General features: G+C 34.7%; 1 protein-coding gene across 1 annotated transcript in view; it reads right to left on the bottom strand.

Annotated features, from left to right (window-relative positions):
* The window catches only part of LOC128983120 (uncharacterized), a 127,240-nt gene that overhangs the window by 72,136 nt on the left and 33,476 nt on the right, over nt 1–21,628 (bottom strand). The window contains exon 4 of the mRNA XM_054402287.1: nt 11,702–11,797. Within this exon, the coding sequence (XP_054258262.1) occupies nt 11,702–11,797 (96 nt within the window). The remainder of the gene's footprint in view (nt 1–11,701; nt 11,798–21,628) is intronic.

Here is a 21,628-nt window from a genome sequence, read left to right as displayed (position 1 = left end):
GCCATTAAGGAAATCAATAAACAAAAACTGTATTTCTGGAGTCAACAACATTTCAACAGTTTCCCCATTTTCCCCTGCCTCTGAAAACACCTCAACTACAGTAACTGGGAACAAACGTGGTGTTAGTACCAGTCCAGACCTAGGCCTGACCTATCAGCAAGATGCAGTATCACAAAGCTTAGATAAAAGGCTATCAGAAAAAAATACGTCAGAGGGGAAAAGTGCTGACATCTCACAGGAAAGTGACTCGTCTAGTAGTAGACCAATAACAAAAGATTTTCATACGCAAATTCTCATACAAGAACTTAACAGAGCAAAAACTGAAATTTTGAGTCTGAACAGTGCCATAAACTGCCTTCAAAATGACAATAAAAATTTACAAAATGAAATACAAACAATGAAAAACAAAACTCAAGGATGTATGCATTGCTTCCCTGTATTAAGGAGTTCAGAACCGGACAATAATCCCTGGATAAAACCAACAAACACTATTTGTCGCACCAAGATAAATAATTTACATACATCAAATATGGAAAACGCCATTCGATTTGCTGTTCTTTCTACGGAACTCTCTGAGACTGACTTAAATCATGAATATAGTACCATGGTGAAAGTTCCCACTACACACTTTCATCAGAATAATAGTACATTGAAAAATGAGACATTCAATAAGAAATGCAAGAAAGCAACTACGGTATCGGGGGCTTCCAAACGACAACTACTTATCTTAGCCGACAGTCACGGAAAAAATTTAAGCCATAGTGTTGAGCAAAGATCAACACTGAGCGTTTTCTCCTGTGTCAGGCCTGGAGCTAAATTTAGAAATTTGATTGAGGACATAGACACCTTTACTAAAAACATGAAGAAAGAGGATACTGTGCTTGTAATTGCAGGTTCCAAACAACATTGAAACCATGAGCTCAACACAATTCCTGAACGAAGTACAGAGTCTGTTTGAAAGATCCAAAGGTCCAAACTTGATTCTAGCAACACTGCCTTTGAGGTATGATCAACCTAATTTAGACTTAAAAATCTCAAGTATCAATAAGAAATTGGAAGAAATGGCTGCTAAAAATAACTGTTTCACTTTACCACTTCACCATCTACCTCGCCACCTATTTACAAACCACGGGCAACATCTAAACAAGAGAGGGAAAGCAAGAGTATCTGAAATGGTTGTGAAAATTATCACAGGGGAAGGAAAGACTGAAATAGCACAGCCTACAACAAACGCAAACTCAAACTCATCTCAGCCATTCCTCATAGGAAACAGAATATCTGTAATAGAAACCAATATGAAGGATATTTTTGGAAAAATTAACCAGGATTCCTCAGTTGCTCTGGCCCATACCATCTCATCGGACTTTCAGCATCCGAATCACATGTCTGCTGGTGTGGCTGTTGCCTTCCGAGAGAGGTACGGACGTCCTTGTTTTCGTGATCTGGTGTACAGCAGGTTGGCCTGTCAAAGAATAAATGGAGGGCCTACTGTATACAGTTTGATCACAAAAAACCGATTCTCAGGCAAACCTAGTGAGATTGACTATGATGTAGCTTTTGATCAGCTTACAACAGATTTCAGGTCTAAGCGGCTGAAAACTTTAATCTGTTCAGCAATGGGCTGCGTTAGAGACCTCATTAAGCCTGAGCATTTCATCAAAAACATCGTCAAATTTCACCAGCAAACCAAGGCTAATGTAGTTATAGTTTCATACAACCAAAATGCAAGAAGAAGCTTATGGAGAGGACTTTCTCATGAAGAGTTTGTAGAGACATTGAGAGGCCTAATAACTTCGCATCTGCCTGTCCCGGACATCACAGCATTCCAAGAGCAGCTCACAGACACTAACACCTCCACACCCTGTCCAATCAAGAGAATGAGTGACATCAGCTCCATCACGCAGCAGCAACCATCTCCTAAGAGTTCTAGTCGGTCCGGCAGTGTAGTGATGCGTGATCTGAGTCAGTCCGGTGTGAGTGAAAGTGAGTGTGGGCGACAAGATAACGACAATTCCCACTTCCTAGACATCCCTCAATCTCACACAGCCCATAAACACAACCTACCTTTAAACTCCGACACTCCGAAAAATATACCAATAAAGTAAAAAATTGTAAACCAGCAGCACACGATAAAATATCACAAAATTCACACATCTTAAAAATTTTTCACCTTAATATTCAACATCTACCGAGCAGAATAGAACCATTAGAAATTACTATTCAAGAAATTGACCCAGATATAATAGTATTATGTGAACACAAAATGAAAAGTCATGAATTGGACCTTCTCACCATAACCGGATATAATATTAACACTTTTTATTCACGTAGTTTAAATGCTGGAGGTGGAGTCATAATACTATCAAAAACAAATTTAAAGGCTAAAAATTTTAAAATTAAAAGTTTGAATTTACCGTCAATGAATCAGTTAACATCTGAAAAGGAATTTGAATGCTGTTTGATAGAATTTAAATGTGATTCATTTTCTTTTGTGCTAGCTGGTATATATCGCTCTCCTATCTCTGATGTTAATATCTTTTTGACAAAACTAAATGCATCCCTGGAAATACTCTCAAAAACATACACTAATGTAATTATGACTGGAGACATTAACATAAATGTTCTAAACCCAAACTGTAATGAGTTTAGACTACTTAATGATATTCTTGGCTCACATAATTTTGAATTTTTAGTAAATTTTCCAACTAGAGTAACTGAAAAGACTGAGAGTGCTATTGATAACGTTTTCATTAATTTTTATCCCAACAACATGCAAATTAGTGGTTTAAACACACAAATCTCTGATCACGATGCTCAATTATTAACCTTCAACTTGCCCAATAAAAATATGAACAATAAACCAATAACCAAATCAGTAAGAATATTTTCTAACCAAAATCTTAAAAAATTCTCAAATATGCTGAGTCAGGAGGGTTGGGAGGAGGTCTACTTTGCACCAGTAGAGTTGAAATTTAACATCTTCAACAGTATTTTTATGTATTACTTTGATATATGCTTTCCTATTACTAAATGTAGAGATACTGATCAAAAAGTCCCTTGGAATAATCATGAGCTAGAAACCGAGAGGAAAAAAATTATAGAAAAAAGCACATTAGGGAGGATAACAAAAAATGAATCTTTAGTGAATTCAGCTAAAGAAATGAACAAAGCATTAAAAAAAAAATATTTTCAAAGCCAAACAAAGTTATATGGATGGAAAAATTTTGAGATCAGGGAATGTGTCCAAGACAACTTGGAATTTAATTAATTTAAATATAAAAAACAAAAAAAAGGTTGTGAAGAGCATAGATGAAATAGAGGTAAATTCAAAAGTATATAATGACCCTACGGTTATATGTAACACTTTTAATGATTTTTATGTCAATGTAGTTGATTCTGATGTAATTCCAAAAATAAATACACCCAATTTTTCAGTACCTAATTTAGTAATAAATAACCAAAAAAATAAATTTAGATGTGAACCAATCAGTGAGACAGATATCAGTAAAATAATTTCCATATTTGATAATAAACTATCATCAGGCTTCGACGATGTTCCCATAACAGTAATAAAGCATGCCCAGAGTTCACTTAAAAAACCATTTGCACACTTAGTAAATTCATCATTTATATCCGGCATATTTCCAGATAAATTAAAAATTTCTAAAGTAAAACCTCTTTATAAAAAAGGGGACCAATTAGATGTTTCAAACTATCGCCCAGTAGCCTTGTTACCTGTCATGTCTAAAATTTATGAAAAAGCTATGTATAATCAGCTCGTTAAATTTTTAGAAAGTAATGATCTACTCGATAAAGAGCAGCACGGTTTTAGATCAAACCATTCTGTAATATCAGCGGCTGCTACATATATTGAGTCAATAATTGATTCTGTAGATAGGGGAGATAAAGTAATTGGAATATTTATGGACCTAAGCAAAGCATTTGACAGTGTATCTCATCATAAATTGTTAAAAAAATTGGAAGGACTAGGGGTTGTAGGAATTTCACTAAAATGGTTTCAATCATATTTAACTAATAGGAAACAGTTCGTAGAAATTACACACTTAAACAATCATAACCAGATGGTTAAAACAAGATCGCAGTTGAGAACAATTAAACATGGTGTACCACAGGGTTCTATTTTGGGTCCTCTACTATTTCTTACATATATCAATGGATTACCCAATGTTATTTCAAATTCAACAATGAATACCATCTGTTTATATGCCGATGATTCTAATCTTCTTGTAAGCGGAAAATCTGTTCATGAGATAGAAAAATCTGCCATCGATAACTTGATGAACATCAATAACTTTTTTTCAGATCATCAGCTATAACTAAATCTTTCCAAAACTAATTTTACACGCTTTAATCTAAAAACTAATACCAATTCAGATTACCCAGCACTAAAATTAGCCGGTGAAGATATACAAATTGTTGAGAACACTAAATTTCTAGGATTATATTTAGACAGTAAATTAAGCTGGAATGATCATATTGATCATGTGGCAAATCGAATGTCAACAGGCCTATTTGCACTTTATCGATTATCAAAATTTTGTAAACTTGAATCCCTAAAATTGGTTTATTTTGCTCATATTCACTCACATTTATCCTTTGGTATAAGTATTTATGGAGGAACATCACAAGCTAATTTAGACAGAATTTTAATTCTCCAGAAAAGAGCAATACGCATTATGTTAAATTTGGATTGGCAAGATTCTGTTAGGGAAAAATTTGAAGAACTAGGCATAATGACTAGCTATTATATCTATCAATGTATACTATATACTGTCAAAAATTCAAATAATGTCTCACTGGTAGGGGATTCTCATCAATATTGTACCAGAAACAGAAATAACTATGCAACACCTTCACATAGATTAAGATTTTTTGAAAAAAAAAAAACCAATGTATATGGGTATAAAATGTTACAATGCTCTTCCAACAAAACTAAAGGACTACACAAGGACTACAAAATTTAAAAATAATCTTAAAATGTACTTTTTAACCAATCCCCTGTATTCAAAGAACGAATTTTTCCTCTTACATAATATATTAGAATAAGAACTTTTTCAATAGTGATTATATCTTTTGTACTTTTTTAGGATTAAGCATTATGATTTTGATCCAATGTAATGACGCCATTCGTGCACATGTTTGCAAAGTATGAATAAAGTTGATTTCATTTCATTTCATTTCATTTATTACCGAAGTCACAGGTGCTCTTGACAGATCGCAGGCAGTAGCTGGTCTCTACTGTGATCTGTCAAAAGCATTTGACTGTGTAAACCATAGCCTATTAATACAAAAACTAAACTTTTATGGTGTGTCAGGCATGGCTATAAAGTGGATAACCTCGTTTTTATCAATGCGGAAACAGTGTGTGGACCTACGGTTAATAAATCTGAAATCTGATTTCAAATTAGTCACAGAGGGTGTGCCACAAGGCTCAATACTAGGTCCACTACTGTTTTTGGTTTATATTAATGACCTACCTTTGATTTTAAAGTCAAAATCAGTAATGTTTGCTGATGACATTTCCATTATTTTCACTGATCATAGTAAAATTTTCATGCAACAAACAGCTGAACAAGATTTCCTTCAGCTAGAAAAATGGTTTGAAGCAAATGGTTTGGCGTTAAATAAAGATAAATCTCTTCTGATGGAATTCCAAAAAAACTACCAGAAATCAGACTCATTAACAAAATTAGATTTGAATCTTTCTCTAAATTCAGTAAGCTCAGTTAAATTCTTAGGCATCACAGTGGATCAAAAATTGACTTGGCAAAATCATATTGGTGAAGTTGTAAAAAAATTAAATAAAGCTCATTTTATGTTCATTATTTTATCTAAATCTGTTGACATATCCACTCTCATGATGGTTTATTACGGTTATGTCTATCACTTGTTTAATTATGGTGTGATCTTCTGGGGAAAAATGCAGAAGAGAATTATCCGTATTATTTTTGGACTTAAAGGAAAAAATCCTGTAAGAGTATTTTTAAAAATCACAAAATTCTTACTTTTCCTAGTATATACATATATAATTTAATTTTGTATATAAGACAAAATTTATCAAATTTTCCAAATAACTCTGATTTTCACAACTATAACACAAGACAAAAGAATAGCCTTACATACCCTAGACATAACACCTCCACCATTGAACATTCTCCATATTACTCTGGCATAAAATTGTATAATAATAGCCTGCCTAGCACCATAAAGGGTTTGACAGATTTTAAAAGATTTAAAACCACTTTGTTCAAATTGTTGTCAGATAAATGCTGCTACAAGATTGGGGACTTTTTCAATTAGATATTAGTATGTCAAATCAATAGTTAGTTGTAATGGTTGAACAGTAATTAGTTGTAGGGGAGAAAGTGTATACATATAGATTATAGCTCTTAATTAATTAGTGTAGTAAATTTGCCAAATGTATAGTTATGTTTATTCTTGACTTGACTGTTTGAATAAAGGATTTTTTGATTTGATTTGATTTGAATGGTAAATAGAACAGTAGAATTAACATTGTTTTAAGCTTCTCAGATCGGTTTTAATAAAACCTTGCAAATGCGCCAAAAATAGGCGGACATTGAGGCCTAAACTATGGACACTCGGAGGGTTAAAAAAACAAATAATTTAGTATATGAAAGTATTTTTGTTCGATTATTAGTAACGAAGAAAATTAAAAAATTGTAATTTTAAAATTCCCATGTTATTCTTATGGAGAATATTGTCAAATGTTGTAGTTTGCTTGTTTATGGATATATTTTGATCAAACATGGCAAATTTATTTATTTATTACTAAGCTATCAATATTTTACTCAAAAACACACTTTATTAGTTTCCTTGTAGCAGCAAACCTAGGTACTCGTTAAACCTAATGTTATTAAAATATATTTAACTGAAAATCAATTCAGACAAATGGAAATTCGCTTAGTCGGCAGGTTTGCTGCGGCGGGGGTATTTTTTTATTGCTGTCACTAGAATAGTAAATTTTAGTTTTGTAATGTGTTTTGTAATGCCGCACAGGGATACATTATCATCTCAATTGTTTTGTTCAATTTCGGAATCTTACACTTCGGAATCACATAGCGTCGCACGGGTCACTGACCCGAAAGTGCCGTGCTAAAGTGAATTTGTAATGCGCGACCGAAAGATCAATTCTGACTTCCTCTGTTCTTTTTGTTAGGTTACTATCTGAATGTGTACAAACAGATTTTCGGTATTACATTTTGATATTGATTATTAAATTTTAATTAAAACTAGTACAAAATTACGTTTTTCTTGATTTTTGGCAATATTTGCAGCCGATGTTAATACTGTTAATACTGTTTAATGAAATGGCGACCATACATAGTAGGTATTTTAAGCCAAGTATGAATGGAGATGAATGTAGGATGAGTGGCGCGATCTTGTAGTCTTGTTAGTGACTAAGGCCGACATTCCTTAGACACAGCTGTTAATTAATAGCCCCAGAGATGTGCGACCGGAAGATATTAACATACAATACTATTATTTAAATATCAAATGGCATTTTAAACTATTGCATGTTAAAAATCAAAATTAAAAAAAAATGTAAACATTTCTGATAAAAAATGAGTTTTTTTTTGTTCAAACTTTAAGAGCACATGCGCGACAGGAAGATAACAACCAATATTTTTAATATTTTTACACTGTTTTTGTGTTACAATTTAGAAACTTTTCCAAGGTATTACAACTTAAAAAAATTATTGATTTTTTTCAACCCACCCTACTATTTTAAAATATTAGCTCGCTTTCTGGTCCGGTACAAATTTTGCAATCAATTTTATACTAAGTACCCGATGAGCTAGAGACTTGAAACTTGAAACATAGCTCACAAATGGATGACAATGCAATATTATATAATTTAATTTTCATATTTCCCTTGGGCTACACCCCACGGGCTTGTTTTTATTGATCCGCTTTCTTACAAATTTTGATACTTCCCGATGAGCTAGAGACTTGAAATTTGAAACATAGCTCTCAAATGGATGACAATGCAATATTATATCATTTAATTTTCATACTTCCCTTGGGCTACGCCCTATGGCCTTGTTTTTATTAGCTCGCTAGTCGCTTTCCTACAAATTTTGATATCAATTTTAAACGAAGTTCCCGATTAGCTAGAGACTTGAAATTTGAAACATAGGTTACAAATCAACAACATAGGTTGACAATGCAATATTATATCATTAAATTTTCATATTTTCCTTGGGCTACGCCCCATGGGCTTTCAAATTTTCCATGTTTACATTTGAAAGAATGTAAATATATCAATTAATTTAAGTCAGCTGTAAATACTTAAATTTGACAGTTCGAAGAGCAGAGGTTAAGAGGTACAGATTATGCTCCCAAGAGATTCTTTATACGAACAAACATTTCAAAATAAATTGAAACAATCTGATTGCTGATATAAAGGTGTTTGTTAATATTGTCATTTGTTATTTATTTAGTATTCTATAAAGTAAACAATTAATTAAATAGATTGATATATTTATAGTTAGTAGGTAGGCCATACATTCAATCTAATACATAATTATATGAAAAGAAACTCAAATAAACCTTAGATTTCCCACATGCCTCTGTCTCAACCTGATATAGATGCTTGAAATAGATTTAACATCCACACACATTAAAAACTAAAAAGTAGAAAATCATTTATATATGTGTGGAGAGTATAAATACTTGTAGGATTTAAAACGAAAAACATTGGGTGCATGCAATTGATAATAATACATTAGTTCAATAGATGAAGGTAATTGTAAATTATCTATTGCATGCACCCAACGTTTTTCTTTTTAAATCCTACAAGTATTTATACTCTCCACATATTTATAAATTATTTTCTACTTTTTAGTGTGTTTGAAAACGTTTTGTTTTAAAAAAGTTTTTTATTTATAAATTATTATTAACTTAAACCTTAACTTTTCAACCATTTGAGATATTTGAAATCTGTTTGCGGCAACCTTCTTCGATATTAAGGGCTACAATAATTATGGTCAATTTTGAAAAATTTGCCCTTAGGGGTAGTGGGGGTAGGGGGTAGCTCAAAATTTTCAAATGACAGGTATAGTCGAGTTTGTTATCAATTTACAGGTCTTGACAAAACATAAAAATTGACATAATGAAAACCAAAATCTGCCCACTAATAACAAAATTGCACCCTAGAACGTTTCAAATTCAAATAACCATGAGGGTGGCTGAAAATTAACTTGCACCCCCTTTAACTTTTTAACTATTTGAGATATTTGAAATCGGTTTGCGCCAACTTGTTTGGATATGAAGGGCTGCAATAATTATGGTCAGTTTTGAAAATTTTGCACTTAGGGGTAGCAGGGGTAGGGGGTAGCTCAAATTTGCAAATAGCAAGTATAGTTGAGTTTGGTATCATTTTACAGGTCTTGACGAAACATAAGAAATAACATAAAGAAAATAGAAATCTGAGCATTAATAACAAAATGGCAGTTCAAAATTACTTTTAATGACCATTGTCTTAATCATTTTTAGCTGCCATTTTGTTATTAATGGTCTGATTTCTATTTTCTTTATGTTAATCGTTATGTTTTGTCAAGACCTGCAAAATGATACCAAACTCGACTATACTTGCTAATTGAAATTGTTGAGCTACCCCCTACCCCGCTACCCCTAAGGGCAATATTTTGAAAACTGACCATAATTCTTGTAGCCCTTCACATCCAAACAAGTTGCCGCAAACCGATTTCAAATATCTCAAATAGTTAAAAAGTTAATGGGGGGTGTAAGTTACTTTTCAGCCACCCTGTATATACAACACATTTTAGAATATTTCACTGTCATCAGCTGATTTCTGTACAGAAATTTATTTGGTGCTGTGACAAGAGTCTAGCGCCTTTCTTGTTGTTCATGTATGTTTAGTAGTAATTACTAATTATTATTATTATTATGTAGAACAGGTACAGTACAGACCTTTGCTTGATTATTTGTTAGAAGAGGTCGGTTCTATCATTGAATTTATTTATTTTCCAATAATCACATAACATCATATTCAGACAGGTGATTTGTCATTGTTACAATAATTTATAGTCTCTATACTAAAACTATTACTAAAATAAATTTCATATGCTGAGCCTTAACATCTACACAGCTTCCATACCTATATTCCTCCAATGAGAAGAAGGCCTTTTCCAAAAGAAAGTTTTTTAACTTCTTTTTGAATTTAGGGAATGAATCAGTGTCCCTAATTGAAGAAGGTAATTTGTTGTATATTTTTGGACCCATGTACTGAGGAGATAAATGGAATACTTTAAGTCTGTGTTGAACTGGTTTTATATTGTTTTTAAATCTAGTGTTATGAGGATGTTCATGTTGATCTTCCATGAATGTGTCAAAATCACTTTTAACCATTAAAGCCAGTTTAAAGATATAAGAACTATACAAAGTAAGAATTTTAAACTGAATGAAAACCTCTTTACTGTGAGTAATTCGAGACACTTTGGCTAAGACTCTAACTGCTCTTTTCTGGAGGATAAAAATTTGTTCGGCATGACTAGAAGAACCCCATACTGTTAAACCGTAATTCATGATGGAAGAAAAATAAGCGTGATATACTGCTGATTGTGTGTCTAAATTTGTAGTATGTCGAATTACCCGAAGAACAAGTATAGCTGATCTGAGTCTCTTTGATAGATTCTTATTGTTTGTTTGCCAATTAAGTTGCCAATCTATATCAATTCCCAGGTAATTGACAGAGTTTTGAGAATATATTGATGTTTGGTTCAAATTTATCAATGTCTCGACTCGATTCTCATTAGCAACTGAAAAGTGAATTAGTTGTGTCTTTGACACATTCATAGATAGACCATTTGCTGTGAACCAGTCCCCGAGGAGTTGAAACTCATTAGTAATTAAGTCTTGTTTAAAATCCAATGTTTTTTGTTCAGTGCAGATTAAAGCAGTATCATCTGCATATTGAAAAGTATGCATTTTTGTAACATTACATAAATCATTTACATAGATTAAAAATAAACAAGGTCCAAGAATGGAACCTTGAGGAACTCTATAGGGTGTATAACCCCATTCTGACTTATATTTAGTTTGGCATTTCTGTAAAATAATTCTTTGTTTACGACTTTTTAAATATGAAATGAACCATTTTAATTCCACATTTTTTATCCCATGTCTGCTTAATTTTTCTAGCAATATATCATGATCAACACAGTCAAAATCACAGTCATGAATACAACATAAACGAGGTGGTAACAGAAACTAGTAATATTTAATGTCAGTTATGGCAAAATACTGATGGCTGCAAATACACAGATTCACTCTTACAAAGAGTTTGGAATTGAGCAAAATTTTTATAAGGGTTTAGATTATTTATGCATGTAAATAGCTACAGTCTTTCTTACTTTAACACCCAAGTGATAGCAATCCCAATATGAGCTTTCCCTAAGAGGTCGATTTTTATATTGCCTTTTATTTAAACTGTTTGTGTAAACTTAAGTTGAGAAAATTACTTTTAGTTGTTAGGTACAACTAGATCCATCAATAATTTTGTGTTACATTAATATGTATTTTTTAAATCTTATTAGAGGTTTTAAAGTTTTCACAGCTTGGTGGGTACTCTGTCTTCATAAAAAGTTGCTTCAAGTTTCTAGATAAATGTTTATGTAATTAACTTAAAGAATGTTACCCAGAGGGATATGACGAATCTGAGGAAACTGAAAATGGTTCTTCATATGCCGGAGTTTGACAAACCACCATTGACTCTGCACCAGCACTAAACTCTCTGAAACAAACGTCAAATATGTTACCAGATCGTTAGTTTATATAGTTATTATAGTTTGTTATAGGAACTACACTAATTAGTAATAAGGGGGAAATCATTAGTTTACTCTGAAAGCAGTCTTAGTATTGCAGGTACATTAATCCATTCCCAAACTCCACAATACTCGCCCTTGCTAATCAAATCAAATCAAATCAAAATGCATTTATTCTTGAGCGCTTCTCAATACAATATTGGTTTACAGAATAACTCACGTCACTAAAACTAAACATTTACAAGTCACATATCATAACTACAAATTATGTACAAGGATAAACATACAACAACAAATTACTTGCCTGCTTTACAATGCATTTTAACCTTTTTTTTAAAGCTAAGGCCGAAAGGCTTTTTAACTGATAGGGGAGGTCATTATAAATGGTTGGGCCGAAATAGGAGAACCCCCTCCTTCCTATTTCCAAACTTTTGGAGTGTGGAGGAGGGTGTCCTGTCTAGTGCCCCGTCGAGCAATTGCTCCACGTGTCACAAGTCTCTCCACCAGGTATTTTGGTTCTCTGTGAGATAATACCGGATGGATGAGACAACAAGTTTGCACTCTGCATACAGCATCGGCTGGCAGCAGACCAGCAGAATCCCAGAAAGAGGATATGTGTTCCCGCTTATGAAGTCCGTAGACAAAACGAACTGCGGTGTTTTGCAGCCTATTAAGTCGGTTCATATCCTCCCGGGAAATACTGCTGCCGTATGCAGGAATGCAGTAATACATCACTGACAACACCAGAGACTGAACCAACTTCAATTTTGCAGTCTCTGCAAGAATCTAACGGAATCTGTACAGTCCTCACAGCCTTCCCAAAACAATTTGAGAAACGTAAGTGATGTGGTTGGAGAAGGTAAGACCACTGTCAAGAACCACACCCAAAGTCCTGACAGTGTCACAAACCCTAAGCTTTTCATTGTCAATTTGAATATGCACTTCACCGTCGCAGATTTTTTTGATTACGATGGGTGGTGATCCAATGTGGATCACTGTCATTTTTCAACATTCAACTTAAGGCCGTGCTTCCTTGACCACTCACTTATTCTCTCAAGATCCATGTTTGCATCCTCAAAGTCGCTGTTGAATGAGCCGATTGGGTAGAAAATATGCAACTGCCAGTCATCTGCATATGCATGCACATTACAGTGAAGGACACACGTGGTAAGGTCGGCTGTGTAGAGGGTAAACAAGATGGGTCCCAGACAACTCCCCTGCGGGACTCCCCTAAGTTTTTAAGGGGAGGCAAGGTGTCTGCACCAATCCTGGTTACCTGGGATCTGTTTCGAAAATACGACCTTAGCCAGCTAATTGCCATATCTCCAAATCCAAAGTGTCTCAATTTGCTGAGTGGCAAACCATGGCTGATGGAGTCAAAGGCCTGCGAGTAATCAAGCATGATCAAAGAGCACACCGGCCGCTGTCTCTCGCCGCAAACAGGTTTATCAATGCAGTGTTTGTGCTATGATTTTTTCTAAACCCAGATTGAAATTTAGGCAATAATTATTCTTCATCAATGAAATCCGTAATTTGTCGAACAGTTATCTTTTCGAGTACTTTCGACAGAGCTGGCAGGACTGAAATTGGCTGAAAAGTTCATTCAAATTAGGATTCTCCTTCTTAGGCATTGGATGGACGATACTTTGTTTCCAGGTTATAGGGAAAATTCCTGTAGCTAAAGATGTATTTATTAAATGTGTTATGGCCTCAATAGCAAACGGACTAATGGTTTTTATCATTAAAATACTTATTTTATCAATTCCCACAGCTCTGGAAGTTATCTCATTCATAGCGGATTTTACTTCATATTCTGACACAGCTTTAAATTTAAATATATTTTTATTGTCATTATGGGTCGTCTTTCTGTACGTATTCATTATATCTTTGTCCACTTCATAAAATGTGTGTTTTACAATATATTTATTTATATCACTGACATTAAAATCTTGAAGAATCGTATTATTGCTCTCTTTACTCGAAATATAATTTTGTTTAAGGCATTTCCAGAACTCTTTGGTGTCTTTACTGTCAGACAATTTTTATCTATATAAAAGTTCTTTTTAGCATGCCATATAGCACCATTCAATTGATTTCTAATTTTTTTATACCCCGTCTAATCGTATTCATGTCTTGTACTCAAATTACTTTTTCTTCAACTACTACTTCCTTCACCACTCCCTACGTAGTGGACCTGTTTCCCTCCCTTCCCATAGCATTTCAGAATTGCAGATACATTATTGTAATTGCCACAGACAGTTCCCACACTCTGCACTGCTAGCCTTTCTACTTCCTTCACCATTTCCTACATCATGGACCTGTTTCCTTCCCTTATCATAGCATTTAAGTATTACAGATACATTAATCTAACTGCCACAAACGGTTCCCCCACTCTGTGATGCCCGCCTTTACTACTTCCTCCTTCACCATTTCCTACGTCATAGACCTGTTGCCTTCCCTTCTTTATTGCATTTAAGTATTACAGATACATTAATCTAACTGCCACAAACAGTTCCCACACTCTGCGATGCTAAACTTTACTACTGCCTACGCCACTTCCTACATCGACCTGTTTTCATCTCTTTCCATAGCATTTTAGTATTTTAAATACATTAATCTAATTGCCACAAACATTTCTCACATTCCGCACTGCTAGCATTTACTACTTCTTTCACCATTTCCTACGTCACGGACCTGTTTCTCTCCCTTCCCATTGCACTTTAAGATTGCAGATACCTTAATTAATCCAATCCTCATAAACAGTTCCCACACTCCGGACTGCTCGACTTGAATACTTCCTTCATCACTTCCTACGTCTCGGACCTGTTTTCCTCCCTTCCCATTGCATTTTAGGATTGCAGATACCATAATCTAATCGTCATATACAGATCCCACACTCCGGACAGCTCGCCTTTGCTACTTTCTTCACCACTTCCTACGTCACAGACCTATTTCCCTCCCTTCCCAGTGCATTTTAAGATTGCAGATACCTTAATCTAATCGTTATAAACATAACCCACACTCCGGAATGCTCACCTTTACTACTTCCTTCACCACTTCCTACGTCGCGGACCTGTTTTCCTCCCATCCCATAGCACTTTAGGATTGCAAATACCTTAATCTAATCGTCATAAACAGTACCCACACTCCGGACTCCTCACCTTCACTACTTCCTTCACCACTTCCTACGTCGCGAACCTGTTTTCCTCCCTTCCCATAGCATTTTAGGATTGCAGATACCATAATCTAATCGTCATAAACTGATCCCACACTCTGGACAGCTCGCCTTTATTACCTCCTTCACCACTTCCTACGTCGCGGACCTATTACCCTCCCTTCTCAGTCCATTTTAAGATTGCAGATACCTTAATCTAATCGTCATAAACAGATCCAACAATCCGGACAGCTCGCCTTTGCTACCTCCTTCACCCCTTTCTATGTCATGGACCTGTTTCCCTCCCATCCCAGTGCATTTTAAGATTGCAGATACTTTAATCTAATCGTTATAAACAGTCCCCACACTCCAGACTGCTCACCTTTACTACTACCTTCACCATTTCCTACGTCGCGGACCTGTTTTCCTCCCATCCCATAGCATTTTAGGACTGCAGATACCTTAATCTAATCGTCATAAACAGTACCAACACTCCGGACTCCTCACCTTCACCAATTCCTTCACTACTTCCTACACCGGGACCTGTTTCCCACAAATAACATGAACTATCATCATTAACCTGCAAATCTCTTCCAAACGATTCAAAATACAGACAAATAAAAAGTTCATAATCCTACCATGTAGCAGAACGGTCATGAAGCAAGATTGCGGTCAAAGATAATATAAGTCATAGAATCGAGTTTGAAAAATCATTAAATATTTTGAAGAGTTAGGCCTATAGCCAGAAAAACAAAGCCAAAGTATGGGAGGAATTATTTATTTACCAACATATGAAAGAACACGGCAATGAAACCATGTTAAATATGAGAGAGGAATATTCGGACAAGATTACATATCAGCTGTATTACGATGTACATAGCAAAACTGTAAATAAGAACCACAAGTCAGCTGATACCGTGACGTCACTCTCCCCCTCCCGTGTTCGTGTTCCTCAGTAGGCCTACAAATGTCGTCCGGTCGAGTTTTACCTAAACTAGTGTACGCAACAAAAATATGTGTAAATAGCATGCTAAAATGTTCTGTGTTTGTGTATATATGTGGTTCCTGTAAATAGTTGACAATCATCTCTCGATGTGAAAATTCTTACTTACAAAAATGCTGCTGAAGATGAGCCGTATTAGGCTCGAAACATGTACAGCTTAATTATCTACAATTGACACAAAAAATGAGTCATGGGTGTTTACTGGCATATGTAAGTAGATTATTATCTATAGTAAACATATAAAACATAATATTAAAATTAAAAACAAACTTTATAAAGATTTCTTGAAAAAACCAAATGACCCAACATAAGAACAGAGATACAACATTTTAAGAATTTCGTTATAAACCAAATAAGGTATGCGAAAAATAAGTACTTTTAGTACTTTCAGACCAGATAGAAAATAACATGAAAAATAGCAAAAACCAATGGAATTTGATAAAAGAGTTAACAGGTGCAAAGCAAAAAGGTAGTACCGGTACCACAATTGTATTAAAAAATGAAATCGGGCAATTGATTGACAACCTCGATGAGGTTACGAATACCTTAAATAACTTTTTCCTCAGTGGCTGATGACTTGAGGAACAAAATCTTGTACGATAAGGTAAACATCAATCGTGTATTTGACCCTTACAGGAATAACTTTAAAAGGACCTCAAATAAAGATTCAATTTTTCTCTACCCAACGTGCGAGGAGGAAATAATGAAAATTGTAAATTCATTAAGTGATAATAAAGCACCAGGTTATGATAATTTAACTCCTAATATAATAAAAACTATAGCTAATTCCATTGTACATGTTTTAGCCTACATTTTTAATTCAAGTTTAGCATCTGGGGAATTTCCAGTTAAATTGAAAAAAGCAGTTGTTACACCTTTATATAAAAAGAATGCTAGATATAATCCAAGTAATTATAGACCAATAGCCCTCTTACAAATTTTCTCAAAAATACTTGAAAAAAATAGGAAAAGTTAGGTTGGTAAATTTTTTAACCAAGCATCAATTCTTTAGCAAAAAGCAATTCAGATTCCAAAGCAAATTAAACACTTGTTCTGCTCTTATTGAGTATATGTCTGATATTTACACAAATGTTAATAATGGTAAAGTCTATGGAGGTATATTCGTAGACCTGATGAAGGCATTTGATATGGTAGACCATGGAATTCTGTTGGAAAGGATGTATCATGCTGGAGTAAGGGGAGTTGCTCTAAAATGGTTCCGTTCCTACCTGTCAGGACGAAGCTAAACCACAAGGGCAAATAATTGTGTTAGTGAGGAAGGTCGAGTAAAACTTGGCATACCACAGGGCTCAGTTTTGTCTGGTCCCTTGTTTCTGATTTTTATCAATGACCTTTGTAACGGCAAATTTAAAGGTAATTTAGTTGCTTTCGCTGACAATACAACTCTGTCATATGAAGCAAACTCACTATGCGAGTTAAATACTAAAATGCAGCATGACGTGAATACTCTGAGGTGGTGGTTTACATCAAATTTAACGGTCATGAGCCCAAAAACCAAATATATCATATTCAATTCAACCTAACAAAACATACGTACACTTCGCAAAATCCCTGAAACATCACAACGTAACACGCCCTACAAGTTTTAACATCTGTAACTGTCAAGACCTTGAGCAAGTAGGGAGCATATTTAGCATATTTAGGCTTATACGTGGACAGCCAACTTAATTGGAAAGAGCATATTTCATGCTTAAAATTAAAATTAGTCAAATACATCTGTATATTCTACATGCTCAGGAGCGTATGTTATATAGAGCTTCTGAGATCAATTTATTTTGCATTCATAAATTCAAAAATTGAATATGGCATAGAAATCTGGGGTGGTGCAAATTTTACCACATTAAAACCAATAATCACACTACAAAAAGCCTTCGTCAGAATAATATATAAACGAAACAAAAACCAAACCTTCTCTACCTCTTTTTGTAAAGTTTAAATATTTTGCCATTAGAAACTTATACATTTTTAAGGTTTTAAGAATTTTTTTAAATAGATGTGATACAAACAGAATGAACCAGAGCAATGTCACTGTTATTTTATCTATTAATTAAACTATTTTAATTAAATAATCATTTCTAAACAAGATAGTGTTTATTCTCCAAATTCATAACATAACATAAAAATCAACAACTAGAGATCAGCTGGTTATAGCAATACCAACATCTCCCTCTTTAACTTTTAAATGGACGAATGAATCTTCTATTGCGTCTAAATAGTCTTCCTTCAATTGCTACAATGTAAGTTCTCAACCCATCCACAGTTACTATTACGCCAGGCGTCCACGGTTCTGCTTTCATGTCTGGTCTCTTCTGTATTAATACCTTTTGCCCAACTTTAAGTGGGTCCAATGCATGAGTGCCTTTATCATAGTGCTTCTTGTATTTTTCTTGTTTTTCCTTCAACTTGTCTGTGACTCCTATGTGTATCTTTGGATTTAGTTTCATCTCTGTTACTGGCAACCGAGTCTTTGTTGATCTAGACATTAATAACTGCACAGGACTTGCACCCAAGTCAGCCAGTGGTGTATTTCTCCACTCTAATAGAGCTGCTTGAAAGTCTTCTTTACTTTCTTTTACTTTCTTTAACATTCTCTTAGCAATTTTAACCGCTGATTCTGCCTTACCATTGGATTGGTGATTATGCGGTGAAGAAACAACAATTTTGAACATCCAAGTGTGGGCAAAAAGCTTGAAGTCTTGGCTAACTAGTTGGGTACCACTGTCAGAAACAACAACGTCTGGTATTCCGTAGCGAGCAAATTGTTCTTTACAAAACTGAATCAGGCCTTCTGTTTTCAGTGAATTCAATTTCTTTAGTTCAAAAAATGATGAAAAATAATCCGTCATTATAAGAAAGTGGTCACTGCCCAGCTTGAAGAAGTCAATTCCAACTCTTTGCCATGCTCTAGTTGGAGTATTATGAGGCTGTAAGGGTTCGGATTTCTGAGCTGGAGCATACTTTTGGCAAGGCCAACATGTTTCGACAGTTCTTTGGACATCTCCAGCCATTCCCGGCCAAAATAACACCTCTCTTGCTCTTCTTAAACAAGACTCAACTCCTTGGTGAGAAGAATGTAAAATTTTAAACATGGCAGGTCTCAAAGAACGTGGAACTACTATACGGTCTCCTTTTATTACGATTCCATCTATCGCTGATCTCTAACACTCCAGTATTCCTGTAGGTCTTGAGGAACATGAGTACGTTTATCAGGCCACCCTTTTTTAATTGTGTCCACAAGATTATTCATTACAGGGCATTTGCTTGACTCTTCTTTTATCTCCTTAATCCTCTCATCGGTAATATTAATGTTGTCTAAATCATTAATGTTCTCTAACTCTGCTTGGAAGATTAGGTCGTCAACTGTTTCTCTGCCGGTTACTTTAAGAGGCGATCTGGACAGAAAATCTGCGACATGCATTGATGTGCCTGGCTTGTATTGTACACAAAAGCTGTATTTTTGAAGTCGTAAAAGCATCCTTTGCAGTCTCTTAGGAGCTGAAATCAAGGGCTTCTTGAATATTGTCTCCAAGGGCTTGTGATCAGATTCAACTATAACATCTCTATGTCCCATCAAATACTGTTCAAAGCGTTCAAGTCCAAACACAATAGCTAGACACTCTTTTTCAATTTGTGCGTAGGCAACTTCAGTCTTAGTTAATGTTCTTGAAGCATAGGCAACGGGCTTACCTTGCTGCATGAGACAAGCCCCTAGGCCATATTGACTAGCGTCACATTGCACAACACAACTCTGTGTCTGGTCAAAGTACTTTAATGTTGGAGCTTCTTGAACCATCTTGAGCAACTTTTGAAAAGCATCTTTCTGTGGGCTGTCCCATACCCACTCACTATCATCTTTCAGCAAATTTCTAATCGGTGTTGCTACTTCTGATAGTCTTGGTAGAAACTTTGATAGGTAGACAACGTATCCTAAGAATCTCTTGACTTCTTCTTTTGAAGTAGGAGCTGAAAGTTTGCTTATAGCTTCTACTTTGCTAGGATCAGGACTCAACCCATCTGCTGTAATAAGATGTCCCATGTATGGAATCTTTTCTACACCTATTTTACACTTATTCTTGTTGAACTTTAACCCTTTAAGCTGAGCTTGTTGCAAAAGGGCATTCAGCTTCTTGTCATGGTCAATCTTAGCTTCTTGAACTGTGTTTCCTTTTCCAAATACCATAACATCATCAGCTATTGCCACAATCCCTTCAAGACCTTCAAGGTTTTCGTGAACTCTTCGTTGAAACTCTTCAGGAGCATTAGCAACACCAAAAGGTAGTCTAGTCCAACAAAATCTGCCTTTGGGGGTCCAAAACGTGGTTAGCCTGCTAGATTCCTCATTTAGCTTTACATGCCAAAACCCATCCTTAAGGTCCAGAACACTAAAGAACTTTGCTCCATGTAGCTGTGGAGCTATTTCCTCGATAGTTGGTGCTTGATAATGAGACCTTTTAATGGCTTTATTAAGGTGAAAAGGATCTACAGGCCCCCAAGTGGTTTTTGACCTCAAAAAAGTAGGAAAAGTTGGACTTTTTCAGCAAAAAGTAGGACTTAATTTTACATACAAATCGAACTTTTTTGCTGATACAATATATATTAAAAACCAAATAATACTAGCATACACAATAGTTTATCAAATATAATAGTGTATATAAATATACAGGGTGTTTCCAAATTGTCTGGACATATTTTGTGGACTTGTTTCTGGGGCTAAGACAAACATAAAATTCCATATAAGTATGCATGGGTCTAAAATGCCTAAATCTTTGTTGGTCGGTCTGTTTGTGACATTTAAAAATTATTTTATATCTTGGGCATTTTTCAAGATAGAACTTTTAAAATGGTTATAAATGTGTATTTTAGAAGGTGAAAAGAGCTTGCAAAGTTTCGATCCAATATCTCAAGCCGTTTCAATATGGCAGTCATTTAAAATCTTAAATGCCAAATTTCATGAAAACCGTAAATATTTATAAAATGGTTTCCAGGATCAAAAAGATAGAGAATTCAAATCCAAATCAAATGAGAACTTGTTTGTAAAATCGGATGACAAACAACCATAAATAAGTTTTTTTTAACATTCGGTTATGCAATTTAATAGCACTACCATACTGTATTCTTATTTGTTATTTTTCAGTGCAGTATGGGTAGTCCTATTAAATTGCGTAAACAAATTTAGAAAAAAACTGATTTGGTTGTTTGTCATCAGATTTTAAAAAAACAAGGTCTCATTTGATTTGTATTTGAATTCTCTATCTTTTTGATCCAGGAAACTATATTCTAAATATTTACGGTTTCAAATTAAATTTGGCATTAAATATTTTAAATGGCTGCCATATTGAAACGGCTTGAGATATTGGATCAAAATTTTGCAAGCTCTTATCACCTTCTAAAATACACATTTATATCCATTTTAAAAGTTCCATCTTGAAAAATGCCCAAGATATAAAATAATTCTTAAAAATCACAAACAGACCGACAAATTAAAATCTAGGCATTTTAGACCCATACTTATATGGAATTTTATGTTTGTCTTAAGCTGGGTCCTAGACGCGGAAGCGGAGAGCGGAGAGAGGAACGCGGAGAGCAGAAAAGAAATTAACATGGTGTTCCGCTCCGCTTCTA

The sequence above is a fragment of the Macrosteles quadrilineatus genome, unplaced genomic scaffold (genome assembly GCF_028750875.1).
Source record: "Macrosteles quadrilineatus isolate MER2022 unplaced genomic scaffold, UCM_ALF_1.0 Scaffold_1__1_contigs__length_201487025, whole genome shotgun sequence".
In the NCBI taxonomy this organism is placed as follows: domain Eukaryota; kingdom Metazoa; phylum Arthropoda; class Insecta; order Hemiptera; family Cicadellidae; genus Macrosteles; species Macrosteles quadrilineatus.
This window is presented reverse-complemented; position numbering and strand designations above follow the sequence as displayed.